Source organism: Gracilinanus agilis, chromosome 4, assembly GCF_016433145.1.
Source record: "Gracilinanus agilis isolate LMUSP501 chromosome 4, AgileGrace, whole genome shotgun sequence".
NCBI lineage: Eukaryota > Metazoa > Chordata > Mammalia > Didelphimorphia > Didelphidae > Gracilinanus > Gracilinanus agilis.
Window position 1 is genome coordinate 239,320,113 of NC_058133.1, and position 21,786 is coordinate 239,341,898.

At 36.5% G+C, this 21,786-nt stretch overlaps 1 protein-coding gene across 3 annotated transcripts in view; it reads left to right on the forward strand.

The window, feature by feature from the left end:
- SHISA6 (shisa family member 6) overlaps positions 1–21,786 on the forward strand; it is a 568,935-nt gene that overhangs the window by 272,469 nt on the left and 274,680 nt on the right. Inside the window, exon 3 of one of the 3 annotated variants that reach the window (XM_044672701.1) lies at positions 20,792–20,892. The exons of 1 other annotated variant lie outside the window; for it this stretch is intronic. In XM_044672701.1, the coding sequence (XP_044528636.1) occupies positions 20,792–20,892 (101 nt within the window). The remainder of the gene's footprint in view (positions 1–20,791; positions 20,893–21,786) is intronic. One more of the 3 variants, XM_044672702.1, reaches the window with a different exon arrangement.

Sequence of the window (21,786 nt, forward strand, 5' to 3'; positions counted from 1 at the left end):
TTCTTTCTTTCTTTCTTTCTTTCTTTCTTTCTTTCTTTCTTTCTTTCTTTCTTTCTTTCTTTCTTTCTTTCTTTCTTTCTTTCTTTCTTTCTTTCTTTCTTTCTTTCTTTCTTTCTTTCCTCCTTTCTTTTTCTTAAAATAGCCTTACCTTCTTAGTGTCAATTCTAAGATAGAAGAATGGTAAACGCTAGGCAATAAGGGTTACGTGACTTGCCCAGGGTCATACAACTAGGAAATGTCAGGCCAGATTTGAGCCCACATCCTCCTGACTCCAGACCTGGTGCTCTATATACACCAATCTTCTGTCCCTAAACTAGATTACTTAGAAAAGTGTGGCCCTTGGTGACCAGGAAAATTAATGTAAAAACAATACACATAAAGCCACTTTCCTCATCATCACAAAAGTAGTTACCAGCATGCAGATTGGCACAGGAATCCTGAGAATGGCAGCACCCATCTCTCTCTAGATCCCCAGCCCTGTTTCCAGCCTTTAACTTCTTGCTACTAAAGTCCTTTGCACTGTCAAATGGTACAACTGATTTGAATTTGCCAGTGGAAATGACATTAAATGATAGCTCTGATTTCATACTAATTGTGTAATGTTGAGCAAATCATTCACCTTCTCTAAATATCAGTTTCCTACTATTTAGAGGGAGTTGAACTTGATTATTCTACAGTCTAATTCTAAATTTATGAGAAGCTCTGTTTAAGGTAAAATCTTCCCTGTTCTGCCTTACTACTATCACAAAATAGAACATTAAATATCACATTTATTTCAATATTATCGATATCTTCTATATTTACTTTAATTTTCCATTATATTTCTCCTGTCCCTTGCCAAGAAAACCATGATACATATATATAAATATATACATACACATATGTTTATATATATATATGTATATATGTATGTATGTATCCCACCTCTGCATTTAAGAAGGGAAGTATATTTTTTAAATTTTGTAATATTTATTAAACTTTTACTATAAGTAGGATATTGTAATCGATATCAAGATGATAATGATGATAGAGATGATGATGATGACTGAAATGTTTATAACACTTTAAAAGTTTGCAGAATGGGAGGTGGGTACTAAAAGTATTTTTATTAACATTTTACAGATGAGGAAACTGAGGTTTTAGCAACTTGCTCAATGTTATACAAGCTAATAAGTGTCACATATTCAAATATGATTAACTCTCTATCCATGAAAATGAATAAAATAGAACCATTATCTATAAGGGGTTTACATTTCAGTAGGGTAAGTAAAATAGCTATGAAAATATATGTTAAGGAAAAGTCTACAGTAACGGCCAGATAATGTGATATATACCATGAGAGATGTACAAAGTACTAAAATATCTTAAAGAAGGGAGAGATGACTTCTACCACTTCTACCTAGCACACTTTTCTTGGAGCAGGTAACACTGAAGGAGAGGCAGGTGACATGTGGAGAAGTATTAAGGAATGGAAAGAGGAAAGATGTGGGACATATTTAAAGTAATGTAATAGTAGGATACCACAGAGTTACAATTTCTCCTATGTGAACTTAAATAGATCACTTCTAGTCCTCATGATTGTTAAGGTATATTCCTAAATTCTCAGATCTATGAAGAAGAGAAAGGAGGAAAAGTAGATAGGGATCACATCATGTGTAACAAGCAATTACTATACTGCTGCTTAACATGGAGACAGTAGATTTTTTTTTTTGTTTTACCTTGGCTTCAAAAAATACATTCATAGTTGTTTATTAGACTTTATGCAAACAGAAGATATTTATGTATTCATTTTTCTGTATTATGACTGAGTTGTAACAATGTTTTGCTAACACAGGCACCTTCTGTAGTGATTTTACATCTCAAGATTGGATGCCTGAAAGTGACTGATTAAGGTAATTAATACTACTAGTTAGCAAAATCTATAGGCTCTGCAATGAGGTATTCTTGAAGCTCTTTCCTAATCACTTTAACATGATACAGATTTCCACATACTCAATAAAAAATGGGGTGGGAGAATTAGGGGGGATGAATGGGGGAGGAAACCTGCTATCATCAGAAAACCCCATTTATCAGACCTTACAGAAAGATAGCTTGATGTAGCTTTTCTATGAGAGACATAAATTCAAATATTTACATTCTTTCCTTTAAGTTTGGAGGACTTAAAAATGATAATAATATTTACAAAAAGCTTGATTTATTATCCTCCTTTTGTAGCTGGGGAACATCATATAGCTAATAAGTTGCTAAAGTCATATTTGAACTTAGATCTTTCTGTCTCTAGGTCTAGAATTGTTTCCATTGTACCATCTAGCAACATTACCATAGACGAAAAAGAAAATTCACCTGTATTGTTCTTACGTTTGTATCTTTAATACCTAGCCAAAGTGTTTGTTCAATGATTGAATTAAAGTAATAATACTCAACATCTATATAGCATTTTAAGGTGTGCAAATAATCTCATATGATCATTCAACAGTCATCTCCCATTATAGAAATGAAGAAAGAGGACAAATGACTTGCCTAGAATCATAAAACTAGTAAGTGTGAAGATAATTGAAATAACTACTTCATAGGGTTGTTGTGAAGACCAACTAAATTTAAAATTTACAAAGTACATATTTTAAATGACTACATATAGGATTAAAGTACCTTTAAAAACACAAAGGACACTATTAAGTATGTTTCTTTAAGTAAGAATTTGAAGAAAGTGTTTTGTTTAAACATGTACCTACTAAATGTAATTTTAAATTAATTTTGGTTTTGCTAACTATATATAAAAATAAGACTGATCCATCTTAAAAGTCGAATTTTAAGTCATTTGTATAGTATCAGCTAAGACAGCTGATTGCGATTAAGTGAAGCAGAGTGACAGCAGTACAGACTTCTATTATAAATGAGAAGAAATAGAGAAAACTATGGAAAAGATTTACTAAAAACTGGAAAAGATTTTCAGAAGGGTGAGGAACAGAGGAAAGTTATGTTTGAGTTGGTAGTTTGCTTTGGACTATTATGTACTACCCCATTTGATCATATATATTCCTCCATTTGATTGTAAGCTTGACCATTGGATTGTAAATTCCTGGAGGACAAAGATGGACTTTTGCCTCTTTTTATATTGTTTCTAGTACAACGTTAAATAATAGAGGTGATAATGAACATCCTTGTTTCACGCCTGATCTTATTGGAAAGGCTTCTAATTTATCCCCATTGCATATGATGCTTTTTGATGGTTTAAGATATATACTGTTTATTATTTTTAGGAAAGGACCTTCTATTCCTATACTTTCTAGTGTTTTCAGTAGGAATGGGTCTTGAATTTTGTCAAAGGCTTTTTCAGTATCTATTGAGATAATCATGTGGGTTTTGTTGTTTTTCGTGTTGATATGTTTAATTACATGGATGGTTTTTCCTAATGTTGAACCATCCTTGCATTCCTGGTATAAATCCAACCTGATCATGATGGATAACCCTCTTGATCACTTGCTGGAGTCTTTTGACCAGTATTCTATTTAAGATTTTTGCATCTATCTTCATCAAGGAGATTGGTCTGTAATTTTCTTTCTCTGTTTTTCATCTACCTGACTTTGGAATCAATACCATATTTGTGTCATAAAAGTAATTTGGTAGGACTCCTTCTTTGCTTATTATATCGAATAATATTGGGATTAATTGTTCTTTGAATGTTTGATAGAATTCACTTGTGAATCCATCAGGCCCTGATGATTTTTTCTTAGGGAGTTCTTTGATGGCTTGTTCAATTTCCTTTTCTGATATTAGATTATTTAAGTATTCTACTTCTTCTGCTGTTTATCTAGGCAATTTATACTTTTGCAAATATTCATTCATCTCACATAGATTGCTATATTTATTGCCATATAATTGGGCAAAATAGTTTTTAATGATTGCCTTAATTTCCCCTTCATTAGAGGTGAGGTCTCCCTTTTCATCTTTGATACTGTCGATTTCGTTTTCTTCTTTCCTTTTTTTTATTAGATTGACCAGTACTTTGTCTATTTTATTTGTTTTTTCAAAATACCAGCTTCTAGTCTTATTTATTAATTCAATAGTTCTTTTACTTTTGATTTTATTAATTTCTCCTTTGAGAAATTTCTAACTCCTGCTGCTGAGTTTTGTTGGAAATACATAGAAATGCTGTTGGTTTAAGTGGTTTTATCTTGTACCCTGCAACTTTGCTAAAGTTTTTAATTATTTACACTAATCTTTTAGTTGATTTTCTGGGGTTATTTAAGCATACATTCATATCATCTGCAAAGAGTGATAGTTTAGTCTCCCCATTGCCTACTTTAATTCCTTCAGTCTCTTTTTTTTCTCCAATTGCTATCACTAGTTTCCAGGACAATATTAAATAATCGAGGTGATAATGGATATCTTTGCTTCATTCCTGATCTTATTGGGAAGGCATCTCCCTTGTCCCCATTGCAAATGATACTTGCTGATGGTTTTAAATATGTATTGTTTATTATTTTGAGGAATGGCCTGTCTATTCCTGTACTTTCTAGTGTTTTCAATAAGAATTGGTGTTATATTTTGTCAAAGACTTTTTCTGTATCTATTGAGATAATCATGTAATTTCTGTTGGTTTTATTATTGATATAGTCAATTATGTGGATGGCTTTCCTAATATTAAACCATCCTTGCATTCCTGGTATAAATCCCACCTAATCATAGTTAATCATCCTTGTGGCTGGATTCTTTTTGCTAGTATTCTATTTAAGATTGTTTGCATCAATATTTATTAAGAAGATTGGTCTGTAGTTCTCTTTCTCTGTTTTTGGTCTGCTTGGCTTTGGAATCAGTACCACATTTGTAACATAAAAGGAATTTGGCAAGATTCCTTCTTTCCTTATTTTGTCAAATAATTTGTATAGTATTGAAATTAGTTATTCTTTAAATGTTTGATAGAATTGTCATATTTTTGCCACATAATTGGACATAGTAGATCTTAATAATTGTCTTAATTTCCTCTTCATTAGAGGTGAAATCACCCTTTTCATTTTTTGATACTATGAATTTGATTCTCTTCTTTTTTTTATTAGATTTACCAGTACTTTATCTGTTTTATTTGTTTTTCCAAAGTACCCTCTCCTAGTCTTATTTATTAGTTAAACAGATATTTTACTTTTGACTTTATTAATTTCTCCTTTAATTTTTAGGATTTCCAATTTAGTTTTTATCTCGGGATTTTTAATTTATTCTTTTTCTAATTTTTTAAGTTGCAAACCCAATTAATTGATTTCCTCTTTCTCGATTTTGTTCGAATAGGCCCTAAGAGATATAATTTCCTTTGAGTACTGCTTTAGCTATATCCCATAGGTTTTGATATGATGTTTCCTCATTGTCATTCTCTTTAATGAAGCCTGTAATTGTTTCTATGATTCCATCTTTGTCCCACAAGTTTTGAAGAATTAGATTATTTAGTTTTCAATTAATTTTATATTTGCCTTTCGATGTAACCTAGTTAATTATGATCTGAAAAAGTGGCATTTATTATTTCTGATTTTCTGCATTTCTTTGCAAAATTTCTATGCCCTAGTACATGATTGATCTTTGTATATATGCACTATGTGCTGATGAGAAGGTATATTCCTTTTAATTCTTGTTCAGTTTTCTCCAGATATCTATTAACTCTAATTTTTCTAGCATTTTATTTAGTTCTCTTACTTCTTTATTATTTATTTTTTGATTCAATTTATCTAGTTCTGAAAGGGGAAGGTTAAGATCCCCCGTTAGTATGGTCTTACTATCTATTTCCTCCTTTACATCCTTCAATTTTTCCTTTAGAAATCTAGATGCTATACCATTTGGTGCAAAAATGTTTAGTAATGATGTTACTTCATTGTTTATAGTATCTTTTAGCAAAAAACTTTTCTCCTTATCTCCTTTAATCATTTCAGTTTCTACCTTGACTTTGCCTTGTGTCATGATTGCTAATACTGCTCTTCTTATGTTAGATGATGAATAATAAATTCTGCTACAGTCTTGTGTCACTTTGCCTTAAATGTGTTTCTTGTAAACAACATACAGTAGGATTCTGGTTTTTAATCCACTCTGATATCTGCTTCTGTTTAATGGGTGAGTTCATCCCATTCACATTTAGTGTTATCATTATTAACTGCATTTTGCCCTCCATAGTATTATCCCCTTTAGATCCTACTCTATTCTCTTTCACTCTGTTCCTTCTCAACAGTATTTTGCTTTTTGTCACCCTTCCAGTTCCCCCTCCCTTCAATTATCCCCAACTTCTCTTTTCTTGTTCCCCTTCTACTCCTCTGAAGCATGATAGAATTCCATAGCCCACTGAGTATACTTGTTTTTCCATCTCTGAACCAGTTACAATGAGAGTAAAGTTTATTGCTCATTCCCACCCTTGTCCTCCACTCAATGTATTGATTTTTCTCACCTCTTTATGTTATTTAATTTATCCAATTCTATTACTCTCTTCTCTTTTCTCTCAGTCCTACCCTCTCATTCAGCTGTTGATTAAATTTTTGCATGCCATTCATATGCATATATCTCATTTTATCCCCATAACAACCTTGGGGAATAAGTAGTATTATTACATTCCCATTTCACAGATGAAAAAACTAAGACTTGCTCAGAGTTACACAGCTAATTAATGCCTGAGACCAGATTTGAACTCAGATCTTTCTGATTCCAGGTCCAGTGTTCTATCCATTGCCTTTTCCTTCTTATAATAGTATTTGTCCCCTCTCCCTCTCAAGCCCTCTTTGTGTGTAATAGAATATTCTATTTTCTTATTCACTCATGTTTCTCTTGGTGTCCCCTGCTATTTACCCCCTCTTTCCCATCCCCCACGCCATCTTAGATTATTTAGTGTTCCACCCTCACCCTGTGAATTATTCTTCTGATTACTATAATAGTGAATATTATAATGGTGAATAGAGTTCACTACAGAGAATTATACATAACATTTCTCTACATAGGAATACAGATAATTAGATCTCACTGAGGCCCTTAAACAGGCAAATTTAAAAATTATAAGTTTTCTTTCTTTTCTCTCTGTATCTTTTTTACCTTTTCAGGTTTCTCTCGATTTTTGTGGTTCGATATCAAACTTTCCATTTAGCCCTGGTCTTTTCTGTGCAAATACCTGGAATTCTTCAATTTTGTTGAATGCCCATACTTTCCCCTGGAAATATATAGTCAGTTTTGATGGGTAGTTGATCCGTGGTTGCAGGCCCAGCTCTCTTGCCTTTCTGAATATTGTAATCCAAGCCTTACGGTTTTTTAGTGTGGAGGCTGCCAGATCCTGTGTGATCCTGATTGGTGCTCCTTGATATTTGAATTGTCTCTTTCTGGCTTCTTGTAAGATTTTTTCTTTTGCTTGAAAGCTTTTGAATTTGGCAATAATATTTCTAACTGATTTCTTCTCTGGGTCGAATGCAGTGGGTGTTCTATGAATCCTTTCGATGTCTATATTGCCCTCTTGTTGTAGGACTTCAGGGCAATTTTGCTGAATAATTTCTTTTAGTACGGAGTCCAGGTTTCTATTAATTTCTGGTTTTTCTGGAAGACCAATTATTCTCAAATTGTCTCTTCTAGACCGGTTTTCTTGGTCTGTCACTCTCTCATTGAGATATTTCATGTTTCCTTCTATTTTTTCAGTCTTTTGACTTTGTTTTATTTGTTCTTGTTGTCTTGAGAGATCATTGCCTTCCACTTGCTCAATTCTAGCCTTTAGGGATTGATTTTCCGCTATAATCTTTCGGTTTTCGGCCGTAATCTTCTGGTTTTCAGCCATGATCTTCTGGTATTCCTTTTCAATCTGGTCATTTCTGGTGTTCAATTGCAAGATTTTACCTTTTAAACAGTTATTTTCTTGCCAGATCTCTTCCATTTTCCTCAAAATCTCAGTTTTGAACTCTTCCATAGCTTGTGAGGAGTTTTCCTCATATGAGGAGGGTCCGGATGCTTGTTTGTTCTCCTCCTCTGTTTGCTCGGTTGTCTGGATTTTCTCTTTGTAAAAGTTGTCGAGTGTTAAAGGCTTCTTTTTCTTGTTATTCTTTCTCTTCTGAATTTCCTGAGTCTGGGTAGCCATCATTAGTCCAGCAGCTTCTCAGGTTTATCCTCGCGCTCAGTGTCTGTCCGGTGTCAAGCCCCCTGGTGGATCCCCTTGCTTGATCCTCTGCAGGAGGTTCCTTTACAAGTCTCTGGGCGCTGCTTCTACAGTCGTATACCCGTCTGCACTGGTTCCCCACTCAGGTTTTCAGAGCTTTAGTTCCTGGCTGTGTCTGCCTCCACCCCTGCCTCCACCTGTGCCTGTACTCTGCTCAGCCTGCGCTCTGCGCCCAGCGTCCAGTCTCTGCTCCGGAACTCAGATTTCTCTTGCGTTCTCTGGCTTACTGGGGTCTTAAATCTTGCTGCTCTCAGGAACAGGTCCCGGAGCTGCCAATGACTTGATGGGTGCCCCAAACTTGCTCTATTTCTTTTTAGCTGGCTTCAGAGCTCTAGATCTTGTGTGTGGAGGGGGTGGGGGTGGGGCGGTTGCTCAGCCCGTGATTTAGTGAGAGCCCTTTATAGCCTGGAAATGTCTCGATTCCACGTACCTTCCACGCTGTGCCCTGTTGTGGGGTTCCTCCGTTCGTCTGGACTTGTTTTTATGTCCCCTTGAGGAGTTTTGTGTGTTTCGGTCAGGAGAGGTTAAGAGCTGCTCTGCCGCCATCTTAACCCGGAACCTCTGTAGCAGCCTTTTCTCAACCTTCATTTGTCTTAACCTCTTCAAGGCTTTTGGTTCTATTGACAAACCCCTCCTTTGGAATACTCTTTTCATTTTCAACTTTTTAGATTTTTCTCTCTTCCAGTTTTCCTTGTACTTTGTTGATTACTTTCTTTTGCTGGACCAACCACATTCCATGGGTATATTGCAAGGCTCTCTTCTGGGACCTTTTCTCATCTCTTTCAATATTCTTTGCAATTTCTTGAGGCCCAATAAATTCGATTATTATCTTTTTGAAAAAAAAATCTGTAAGTCCATTCTCATCTATATATGCAGCTGTTAAAGCGATTTTCTTAGTCTCTCCCTCTTTCTCCTTAAGAAGCTAAAAAGCAGGATTTCTAAGTAGATCAGAACTGACAGAATTAAGAAGATGGTCATGTGAATTTAGGGAAATAGATGGATATAGAATCAATAGGACTTGGCTACTGATTTGTTATGGGGTATGAGTAAAAGAGAAGTACTTTAGTTAAAGCCAAGATTGTAAATCTAAATATCAGGAAGAATGGTGGTACCTTTAACAGAAAGAAGTTTGGAGGAGGGAGAGATCAACCTATCTGGCATAAAAATAATTAATTTGAGATGTCTTTAAGGTATTAAATTGGACAAAAAAGAAGACACAATAGGCAGAACATAATGGGAGGAGGGCAGGTGAAGAAATTATCCATAACTGATCAAAGGACTGATACCAAGAGAAACCTGTTCTGTTCTGCATAGAACTAATAAAATGAAAATATTTTCTAACTTGCCTAATAGTGAAGGTTAGTAGTTTTTTATTGTGCCAATTCAGCAAAAATCTAAAGAGAGGTAATGCTCAGTCTATGGGCTTATTAGCCTTGGTACACTAGCATTCTGGGAAACTAGGATCATACCAGTCAAACCGATTTTCACCAGTTAACCATCTACCTCCTGGTTCTGGCACCCCATTATTCAAATCAAAACTTTACTATTCAGGGAATGTATAAGGCAGACAGTGAAGGAATTGCCTGATCCTGAATGCATTGTAGCAAAAGCAGATTATGATCAAGATTATGGCTCTGCCTATCATGAAGAGAACCAAAATTTGTAAGGTACTTCAAATACATTCATCAGATGTTCCTAGAGTCAGGTGACAGACCCATCTGTTAATGAAATTAGCTGCCACTGATATGTTTAAATCAGGCTAAGAAAGTGTTGGTGGTTCTGCAACTATATCCCTGCAAAAGGCAGGAGCACTTTTATGCCTGGATGTGACTAACTCCACAGTATGGCCAGAGTCAAAGGTTGAGTAGAAAATCAAATCGGACAACAGGAACAGAATGCAATTGGAGTTAGAGCATCTCAATTGGTTCTCATTCAATGTCTGCTGTTATCTGTCGAAATTTTAAAAAAAGGAAAGGTGAAGAATCTAGGGTTCTCCTCACCAGTACACATCCTCCCTCTTAGGGCTAGTCACTTTCTTTCCCATTAGCCTACAGGTAGATTGTTATTAAACCAGGCCTCTACATCTTTTGTGAGTCAAACAGAAAAAGATCCCAAGTTCTAGTGGATAGGACCCACCATGTCCCCCTAACCCTTCAGCCCCTGGAACACTATCTTGACTGAGAACTATTTATCAATACCTCTTAATATTGCTCCTTTTGTCACACCTGGGCATACCATCACTTATGTGACAATGGTTCAGGCAAATTGTATTGCCTAAATAATTTCTCTAAGCTGTAAATTGGCTATTCTGCCAAAAGAATATTAGAGGGAATATAAAAAAGTTAATCTGCTAGACAAACTATCACCACATAGTGATAGGGTTCAATGCATACAACTGGGGATCAGCTATGACCTGACTTGTGAGAATCATTACATAGTGACAGAGTTGACAAGAAGTGCCTTTATTTCCTTGGCTTCTTGGGAGGGGTAGAGACTTTGCTTGTGAATTCAATCTGATATAGTGTGTTCGTTTTCATGGATGAATCAGATGTGCATTCACTGCTATTGAGGCAATTTATCAAGTATAGGTTTTATCATCCATTTCATTTGAATTCAGTGAGGGAGAAAATTGGTTTTGGTGGGCAGATGCATGAGTGGTAGTCTTTGGTTCTTTTAGTATGGCCCTGAAGGAATGCTGCCATACTGGGTTGTACTTGATTTTCCAATTAGTTTGTAAAACCAGACAGCTAAACCATTGGCATACCATTATATATCTCTCTGCCCACTGGGTTGACTGATTATTAATGTGAACCTGATCTTGAGGCACCTTGATCTCTTTTGTCTTTGTGGGACTTGTCTATTTTTAATATACTATATTCCATCATTAAACCAGGCCTCTACATCTTTTGTGGCGTCAAATAGAAAAGGATCCCAAGTCACTAAGATTATCTTCAAGCATATATTCTTTTGTGGATTGATAAGAAAGTGATGCATGCAACTGACTCACCTCTTTGAATGTACCACTCCCATTTATAACTGATGCCACATGCTCATTCTGCTTTGTGGGACTTAGTCTCAGTCAAAACCCATTGGAATATGGGAATCTTTCTCAAAGTAATGGGATTATCCCTGGTCAGTTCCTCTTTCTCAGTCAAAAACAATTGGAAAACTGATAATTGCTTCTCAAAGTGGCCATAATTGGCCATTGCCCCCTGTCAATATGCATGCAGGTCCAGAACACAAGAGATCTTTTGGATTCTGTCTGCTTCTTTCTGTCACAGGTTCTGTTCTGCTGTAGATATCTGGAATTCCTGTCTTTAGTGGGCTACAAGAATACATGTGGACTGAGCAGTTTCTAATGAAATTTGGTGCTTCAGCTCCCTCTCAAACTTTTCAGCATATCAAGTGACAGTCTAAAGGCCTAATGATCTCTAAACGAAGATGCTGCTATTAGCCAAATAAGAGCATGAATCTGTTCTTGGTTGTTGCATACTTCAAGACTAGCCAATTCTTTCTCAGAGATATCCTTCTGGCCTCTACCCACAGTATTCCCAGGAACTTGTCCTGTTAGGATAGTTGTTTATCTTATCTGAATTAACTGCCCACCCATCTTATTCCATCTGAGCTCTTAGGGGAATCAGAGGAGGCTTCCACTTTTGCCTCGGTTATTCCCATTGTAACAAGATTTTCAATATTGAAAGATCATATTATCAGAGTCAAGTTGGAACTTGGGTACTTTATTGGACCAATTGGTGCCAGATGGTAGAACTCTTGAGATATTCTTGAGGGCAGTATACTTACATTATCTGCCAAGTTAAAAAACAAATTGGATGTATTACTTTTTTCTTAAGGGAAGTAGAGAAGAAGATTTCAGCTAGCTTAGCATTCAAAAATAGTGGCCATCCAAATTTCAGTCACAGTCAAAATGTCTGGCACAGTGAGGCCAACATTGTCTATTCACTTTTCCTACAACTTGTTTCAGCCCTGCAAAATCTAAATAATCTTCAAGTACTACTGGACTTTCCCACTGACCACACTAGGCTAGTGAACTGAGAGATGATCTTTTGTATAACTCTAACATCTAATAGTTCTTGTATTAGCACAATGATTCCTTCCTCCCTCCTCTCCCACTTGAAGTGGGCAGTGTCATAATTTGATATCCTTCTCACAGTTAATGGGAGGAAATGGACAATGGTGGTAAATCATAGGAGAGTATGTCTACTCCCTAAGCCAACTCCTTAGGCCTTATACTAATGATGGCAAACCTTTTAGAGACCTCATGACGTGCCCTGCCCCCACTCCAGACAGCATGTTTTGACCCCTTTCCCAAAATAGAATACCCTCCCCACCCAGAGACAATGGATCCTGTATGAAGGAGGATCTTATTTTGATGATGTTGTTGACCACCTTAGGCAGCTCTCTTCATGAAAAAGCCAGATGGGAGAGATTCTTGGATCAGCAAATCCTGCCACCATTCAACTGGGGAGAGAAGATGCATCTTAAACAGGGTTCTAGGATAAGATGTTTCCCTTTATTTTAAAACAAAAATCATCCTTTGGGGCAGCTAATCTTACTCTGGGTTCCGGTCAAGTCTGGGCTTGTAAGAATTGCTTTACCAGTGATTCTGCTCTGGCTACAGTCCACTTGACCCAAAGTCTTCTAGGTGAGGGTGGAACTGCCAGGGGTCTTTATGCTCCCCCTAATCTTGCAAGGGGTGGAGTCTTGGAGTTTTCTTCCCTTCAGCAAACCAGCCCATAGATTTTGAGTCTTGGTGCAGCAGGGGGATCTTCCCTGGCACTCAGAGTGGTCTGGGGGAGGGGTGCAGATCTTGAAAGCAAAGGAGGCACCCCAGGGAGGGCACAGGGTTGGAAGTTGGATTGGGGTAAGGTGTTCCTTCAGCTCAAGCTTCCACCTCTGTTTCCTTCCTTCCTACTACCCAGGGCAGTTACACACGGCCCACAGCAAGGCCTTCACCTGGTCCTTCTTGAAAGTGCAGGTCCATGTCTTCCCCTTAGTCTCAGCCTTCTCTCCTAAGGGAGGAGGGTCACAGGAGCCCCAGGATGGACAGGGGAGGAAGAAAGGGAGGAGAGTGGCCTGAGTGCAAAGCTCAGGGGAGGGAGTAAACACAGAGGAATGGGGAGGAACAGTGGAAAGAGGGAAGGGAGCAGCTCCATTGGAGTCCCTCTGCCTTTCTAGTAACTAACTCTGCCAGGGATGTGTGCATGCCCACAGAGAAGTCTCTGCATGCCATAATTAGCACATGTGCAAACGTCCACCATCATGGTCATATACCTGTGATGCGTAGCTCGGTACTGGGCCTCATCAGGAAGATTCATCTTCTGAGTTAATATCTGGCCACAGACACTAACTAGTGGTATAATCCTGGGCAAGTCATTTACCTACTTGCCTCAGTTTCCTCATATGTAAAGTGAGCTGAAGAAGGAAAACCCCCAAATAGGATCACAGAGTCCAACACCATGAAACAACGTAACGATATGACTATAATAAATTCTTCAGTAACATATTGAAACAGTCCCATTGCAATGTCATAGACACTTAGATATCCCTCAAGAGGGAACCAAGGTTAAAACCATTGAGAGGTATCCTCTTGCCTTTCACATCTTGACACTAGTGTCACTTAGGCTCCAATAACTAGGAAATCCAGAAAATGTCTAACTGTATGCTATTTGGCCATTTGAAGATGACTGAGAATTATGGCCTGGGGTCCATTAAGGCAAGGAGCAGCCTGGGGACTTACAAGGCTCTAGCCTCAAAAAATTTATACTGTTTATTATTTTTAGGAAAGGTCCTTCTATTCCTATACTTTTCAGTGTTTTCAATAGGAATGGATGCTATAATTTGTCAAAGGCTTTTTCTGCATCTATTGAGATAATCATGGGATTTTTGTTTGTTAGATTGTTGATATGGTCAATTATGTGGATGGTTTTCCTAATGTTGAACCATCCTTGCATTCCTTGTATAAATCCCATCTGATCATAGTGAATAACCCTAATAATCACTTGCTGGAGCCTTTTTCCTAGTATTCTATTTAAGATTTTTACATCTATGTTCATTAAGGAGATGGGTCTTTAGTTTTGTTTCTCTGTTTTTGGATTGCCTGGCTTTGGAATCAGTACCATATTTGTGTCATAAAAGGAAGTTGATAGAGCTCCTTCTTTGTGTATTATGTCAAATAGTTTGTATAATATTGGGATTAGTTATTCTTTAAATGTTTGATAGAATTCACTTGTGAATCCATCTGGTTCTGTGGATTTTTTCCTTAGGTAGTTCTTTAATAGCTTGTTCAATTTCTTTTTCTGATATGGGATTATTTAAGTATTCTATTTCATCTTCTGTTAATCTAGGCAATTTACATTTTTGTAAATATTCATCCATATCACCTAGATTACCATGTTTATTGCCATGTGATTGGACAAAATAGTTTTTAATGATTGCTTTAATTTCCTCTTCATTAGATGTGAGATCTCCCTTTTCATCTTTGATACTGTTGATTTGGTTTTCTTCTTTCCTTTTTTTTATTAGATAGGCCAATACTTTGTCTATTTAATTTGTTTTTTCAAAGTACCAGCATCTAGTCTTATTTATTAATTAATAGTTCTTTTACTTTTGATTTTATTAACTTCTCCTTTAATTTTTGGATCTCTAATTTAGTTTTCAACTGGGGATTTTTAATTTGTTCTCTTTCTAGTTTTTTGATTTGTATTCCCAATTCATTGAACTCTGTTCTCCATAATTTGTTAATAAATGCACTCAAAGATATAAATTTGCCCCTGAGTACTGCTTTGGCCGAATCCCATACATGTATAGGTGATGTCTCATTATTGTCATTCTCTTCAATGAAATTATTAATTGTTTCTATGATTTGTTTTTTAACTAACCAATTTTGGAGAATCATATTATTTAATTTCCAATTAATTTTTGGTTCATCTCTCCATGTACCTTTACTAATTATTATTTTTATTACATTATGATCTGAAAAGGTTACATTTATTATTTCTGCTTTTTTGTACTTGTTTGCCATGTTTTCATGCCCTAGTACATGGACAATCTTTGTGAATTTACCATGTGCTGCTGAAAAGCAGGTGTATTCCTTTTTGTCCCTATTTATTTTTCTCCACATATCTATTAACTCTAATTTTTCTAAGATTTCATTCACATCTCTTACCTCTTTCTTATTTACTTTTTGGTTTGATTTATCTAGATCTGAAAGAAGAAGGTTCAGGTCTCCTACTAGTATAGTTTTATTATCTATTTCCTCCTTGAGCTCGACCAATTTCTCCTTTAGAAATTTGGATGCTATACCATTTGTTGCATACATGTTGAATACTGATATTTCCTCATTATCTATTGCTTCTTATCAGGTTGTAATTACCTTCCCTATCTCTTTTAAGTAGATCTATTTTTACTTTGGCTTTGTCCAATATCATGATTGTGACTCCTGCCTTCTTTTTCTCAGTTGATGCCCAATAGATTTTCTTCTAAACAAGATATTGTAGGATTTTGGTTTCTAATCCACTCTGCTATATGATTCGTTTTTATGGGTGAGTTCATCCCATTCACATTCAGAGTTATGATTACCACCTGTGCATTCCCCAATATTTTGATTTCCTCTCCAAGTTCTGTCCTTTCTTCTTTCACTGTTTCCTTTTAAACCAGCTTTTAATCAGTCCCCCTAAATCCCACCCTTATTTTACTTCTCTTTCCACCCCTCCCTTTTTGTTCCCTTGTTCTTATTATTTTTAAGGTCTATTTATATTCCCTCCCCCCTCTCTTTTCCTTCCTTTTTCTACTCCCTGCCCCACTCCCCACCTTGATTTTTCCCTTCTAGCTTTCCCTGTTCGGTAAGAGAATCTGAAACTCCAATGGATCTAGAAGTTCTTCCCTCTCAGAATTGATTCAACTGAGAGTATTATTAACACTATCTTCCTCTCCTTCTTATAATAGTATTCTTCCCCTCCCCTTCCCATGCACCTCTTTGTATGGTATAGATTATCCTATTTTTTCTTATTCCTTCAAGTTTCTCTTGGTGCCATCTTCTATTCCCCTCCCTTTTCTTTTTTTGCATATCATCTTAGACCACTTAGTACCCCAACCTCTACTTATGAATATTTCTTCTAATTAGGATAATAGTGAATACAATTTTGGGGAGTAACAAATGACATTTTTCCATATAGGAATATAAACAATTTGATCTTATTGATGCCCTTAAAGAAGAAAATCAAAAAATATATTTTTTCTTTCACCTCTCTTTCTTATTTACCTTTTCATGTTTCTCTTGATTTTTGTGTTTGGATATCAAACTTTATGCTTAGTTCTAGTCTTTTCTTTACAAATACTTGGAAAAAATTCTATTTTGTTGAATGCCCATACTTTCCCCTGGAAACATATAGTCAATTTTCATGGGTAGGTGATCCTTGGTTGTAGACTCAATTCTCTTGCCTTTCTGAATATCATATTTCAAGCCTTGTGGTCTTTTTGTGCAGAGGCTGCCAGATCCTGTGTAGTCCTGATTGGTGCTCCTTGATATCTGAATTGTCTCTTTCTGTCTTGTAATATTTCTCCTTACCTTGGAAGCTCTTTAATTTGGAAATTATGTTCCTGGAGGTTGTCTTTTGAGGATTTAATGTAGAGGGTGATCTATGGATTCTTTCAATGTCTATTTTGCCCTCTCGTTGAAGAACATCAGGGCAATTTTCTTAGATAATATGATGTCAAGATTTCTGTTTATTTCTGGGTTTTTGGGTAGAACGATGATTCTCAAATTGTCTCTTCTAGATCTGTTTTCAAGATCATTAATTTTCTCAGTGAGATATTTCAAGTTTCCTTCTATTTTGTCACTCTTGACTTTGCTTTATTAATTCTTGCTCTTGTGAGATCATTAGCTTCTACTTGCCCAATTCTGGTTTTTTAAGACTGGATTTCTGCTATGATCTTTTGATTTTCCTTTTCAGTTTGGTCTATCCTGCTTTCCATGGCTTCCATCAGCTCATATTCAGTTTGCTTATCATTTCATTTGATTTTTGGGCTTCTTTTTCTAATTGAGAAATTCTGTCTTTTATACTGTTATTTTCTTTTTGAACTATTTCCTACTTTTCTTGCCAATTTTCTTCTATCATTCTCATAATCTCAGATTTGAACTCTTCAAAAGCTTGTGACCAATTTCAATTTTTTTGGAAGTTTTTTATGTGTTTACTTCTTTGTCATCCTCTGCTGTCTCCTCTGTAGTCTGGATTTTTTCTCTGGATAATAAAAATTCTGGATAACAAAAATTATCCAGGTTCAATGCCTTTCTCTTGTTTTTTTTTAGTGGTTGAAGATTGTATTTCTTGGGTATTGATGGCCATTGCTATTGTTATATTGAATCTCTGGGAGCTTGAAGTTCACTCAATGATTGACAGATAAGTCAGTTGGATAGAATGTTCCCAGAGAGGCATGTGGGAGGCAGGAGAGAGCAGTTGAGAACCCTGAGAGAGGTTCTGGGGTCTTTTTCCTGTCCTGAGGCTAGAGATCAATGTGGATCCTGGTCTTGGAGATAGAGAGTTGCAAACACTACCTTGCAAGCTCCTCCTGTGTTTCCTGTACTGTTATCAATCTGTACTTGACCACCATCTCTGTGTCTACTGCCCCTAGATATTAGGAGTTTCATCATCTTAGCTATCTAGGCTTCCCAGGGCCCAGGAGGGATCCGGGAAGTGGGCAGGAGAAGAAGAGGAGGGTGGAAAGGGTGGATATATCTCAACTGTTAAAGCTTAAGATCTTCAGAAGAAGAAGCTGAAGATTTCCCAGCAGTTTACCTATTCTGGTTTAGCTCTGGCCAGGCTGGACCAGAGGGAAGCTATCATCTTGATTCCTTCATTGCCTGCAGTTAGAGATTCATTAGTAGCAATTTAAAGTAGGGTCTCCTAATACCTCAATCCTTTACCATTATCTTTCTTACCAAATAGATTTAAAGTTTAAAGTACCTTCCAGAAATCGGTTTATAACTTATTTTGGGAAGGGAGTCAACGCAGTCAGATTACCAACATTATCTCAGCTGAAGAGCCCAATTTAATAATATCAATTAACCCCAGGTGGGTCCTGAAGGGATAAACCACTTATACCTGAAGGATTCTGCCTGGGCAACTGTTATCCTATCCTCTCTGTACATCATCTTCATATACATCAAATAGAGTTAGTGATCTCCTTGAATATAATACTATGCTGGTTTTTTCCTCCCTTTCCAGCCAGAAATCTGAGTGAGTAGGGCAGGATCTCTGTGTATGGAGCTAAGGAGTGGTTTTTGCCTGAAGCTACTTTCTGAGTCCCTGCAGGTTCTCTTGTGTCCCACCCCTCTCCACTCTATTCCAAATCTAGCTACTCTCAGGGTTAAGTCCCTGGTGTTTATAGTCAGCTCCCAAGAACCTAGAGATTTCCCCTTGCTTGTTCTGATTCTGGCACAGTGGCTTTGACTCTGGCACTGTAGATGGAGTTGGGGAGGATTGATCAGCTCACATTTTGGTGGTAGCTGTTTCACCCCCTTATAGCTTGGAAATGCCTAGATCCTATGAACCTTCAATGTTGCATTCTACTGTGGAGCCCCTTCATTCATCTGAACTTCATTTTTTTTGTTCTTTTGAGATAGTCTGTATTGGTCAGTGATGAAGAGAGGAAGAGTCCTACCTCTACACTGCGGTCATCTTAACCCAGGAGTCTCCTATGGTTTGATATCAGTATTTGGCAGTTCCAATCTTTGAAAATATACTTTCAAAGATGAAATGTATAAAATCTGATCATTTATGATGAACATTTAGAAGCAATTTTGATGTTAGGGTACACAAACTTAGAACCTTAATTCATTGAAATATTTCTAAATATTTTTACTCATTTTTCAGTTCTTATTACTAGATCTATAGTACAAAAGGTTTGTAAGGACAGATTTGCAAGAACTCTGTTCAGAACAGAGATGAGTGACAGAGCAACAGTTGAGCTTGGGGGAGCAAAGGATTGCGGGAATGAAAAAACCCTGAGGTCTTGGTTCTGGGATCTCAGAGGGGAGAGGAAGGACTCTTGGGTACTTTGATATCTAGAGAAGACCTTAGAGGAATTTCCTGGAGACAGTTGAACACCCCAAAATTTGTGTTGGTCCTGAATTAACCTGAGACCATCAAGGAAGAGTTCCAGGACACACCAGAGCCTCAGAGAGTCAAGGCTCCCCTCCCCTAGACCTTAGGCCAACCAAGATGGCTCTCAAGCTGTCTACATTACAAACAGAGACCCCTGATTTCAATATCAATCTGTATTTAGCTTAGGGATAATATATAGGGAAGGGCAGGTGAATTCCAAGCCTCCCCATTTGGTTTGACCAAGGAAGAAGGACTTTAATTGGGATTAGTTCAGGGACCCCCTTAGTACCACTGCCCCTCGCCCAAATCCTACAATATTAATAACTTTAATAAACTTTGAAAAGCGGTCAAATAAAGAGATTCTTGAGATAGGGATATAGAAGGAACAAGAGGGAGTGGGAAGGTCAGCCAGCTTAGGGCTTGGCTCCAATAGCCAAGCCCCACTGCTGTGCAGCTTTGACCTGACAAGGTGGTCTGACTAAAGGGGTTCTTTAGGCTGCTAAGCCTGGGGACCTATTATCATTAGCCTCAAGAAGAAACCCTCATCAGGCTATTGCCACTTGCCCATTCATAAACACACCTTCATGCAGAGAATACCTCATGCCCTCTCAGGAAGGATGATAGGAGAGAGAGGCCATGATGGACTCAATCATTCAAGTCTATCATCTTGCTAACATCCCAGCAAGCTCTCATCTTACAGGCTGTACTTAATTATTTTTAATTTCACCAATAAAAATTTGTGGAAATTTGTTTTTTTCTCTTGTCATAGCAAGTATATACATGGCATCCTTGATTTTACCTCTTGGCCTATAAGACCTAAAATAGTTACCATTTTGGTTCTTTACAGAAAAAATGTTTCTGATACCTCATAATAATGACTTGAATACCTAACATATGGAATTCAAAAGACTTCAAGTTGATTCTTGGCTCATATACTTGCTAACTGTTTGACCTTAAATAATTCATTCAATCTCTCTTGACCTCAGTTTCCTCATCTATTAAATAGAGATAATAATAGCTCCTATCATAGGGTTATTATGAAGCTCAAATAAGATAATATATGTAAAGCTTTTTTACAAACTTTATGGTATTATATAAATATTAAGTATGTGAATGCCTTGTTGGTTTTTTTCCCCAATGAGGAAAAAAACGCAAACAGTAAAATTATGTGTATATATACAAGTATTGTGAAATCTTATCTTTATTGTACTATGAATGTTAAAATGCCCATTTTATTTGGAATTAAGTTCTGATTAATTTTAATTGATTTAATTGAATAAATTAGATAAATTTAAAACAAATACAATATGTATATATATATATATATATATATATATATATATATACATACACTATATCTTGCACCAAAGGATGATTTAGATAGTGAAATATACCTCCTGCTTTCATGAATTTTACCGTCCAGCAGATTTCTATAAGATAGGTTAGAAATAAATGGCAAGTGTCTGAGGTATATAAAATAATTTTTCCTTTATCTACTGTTTTCCCACAGGACTCTATGGGAAGGATGTCCACCGAAGTGGAGGCCCTGATCTTCATAACTTCATTTCATCTGGATTTGTCACATTAGGAAGAGGACACACAAAGGGTACAGTGGAAACCATTTTTTACTAAATACAAAGATTGCCTAGGAAAAGTCACTCTGAGACATTGAAGATGGTTTGGAGGCCAGACAATTGTCCTGGACAGGAATGATTAGAGTGAATCTATTGATGAATATTCATGGTAATTTGGAATGGTTCTGGTAGAGCTTCCCAGGTGGTAGAGAGTATGGCATAGGAAACATAACACCTGCATTGGGATGAGATGAGCAATACAGAAGCACACTGTTCATTTTGGTAAGGGAAGTGTTGGGGAATAGGTGAGCAAGGAATCTGTGCTATTTGGGAAATGGGTCTTTTTTTTTTCTTTCTAAACTAACATTTTCTATACTGATTTCTATCCTGTATATGTTTTATGATTATGCATTGAGTTTTATTCTGTAGATAGCCCAGTATTCAGTGCGTATAGATAAATATATCTTGTATAATATAGACACAAATCTAGATGTTAATCTGTCCCTAAAGCTACAAGATGGAAGCTAAAACAGCTTCTCTACTGAGCCTGTTTGTGATGTAGTTGATGTTGGCTTACTAAGCATCTGTGTAGGAAGATGTGGAATCCTACTTGTTTACATTTTTTATTTTAAAAGAGATATAATGGTGTTGTGAGAATTCTTTCACCACCGGAGTAATCTGGTCTAAATCCATCTGATTATTTTTCTACCCATATGTAGAAGCAATGTGAAATATATGTAGAAATATTTCCTGTCTTCCTCTGACTAAAATTGAAAATATGTTGTTCCATGACTAAAAAAGGACAATTTGCAATATTTCTTACATTCCATGCACTTTTTTTTAAGAATTCCCTATGCAATGTTAATTATGTAGAGAAGAAAATAATCTGTACCTGTGTATGTTTTCTCTGTTGTGTCTTTGTCTAACTAAA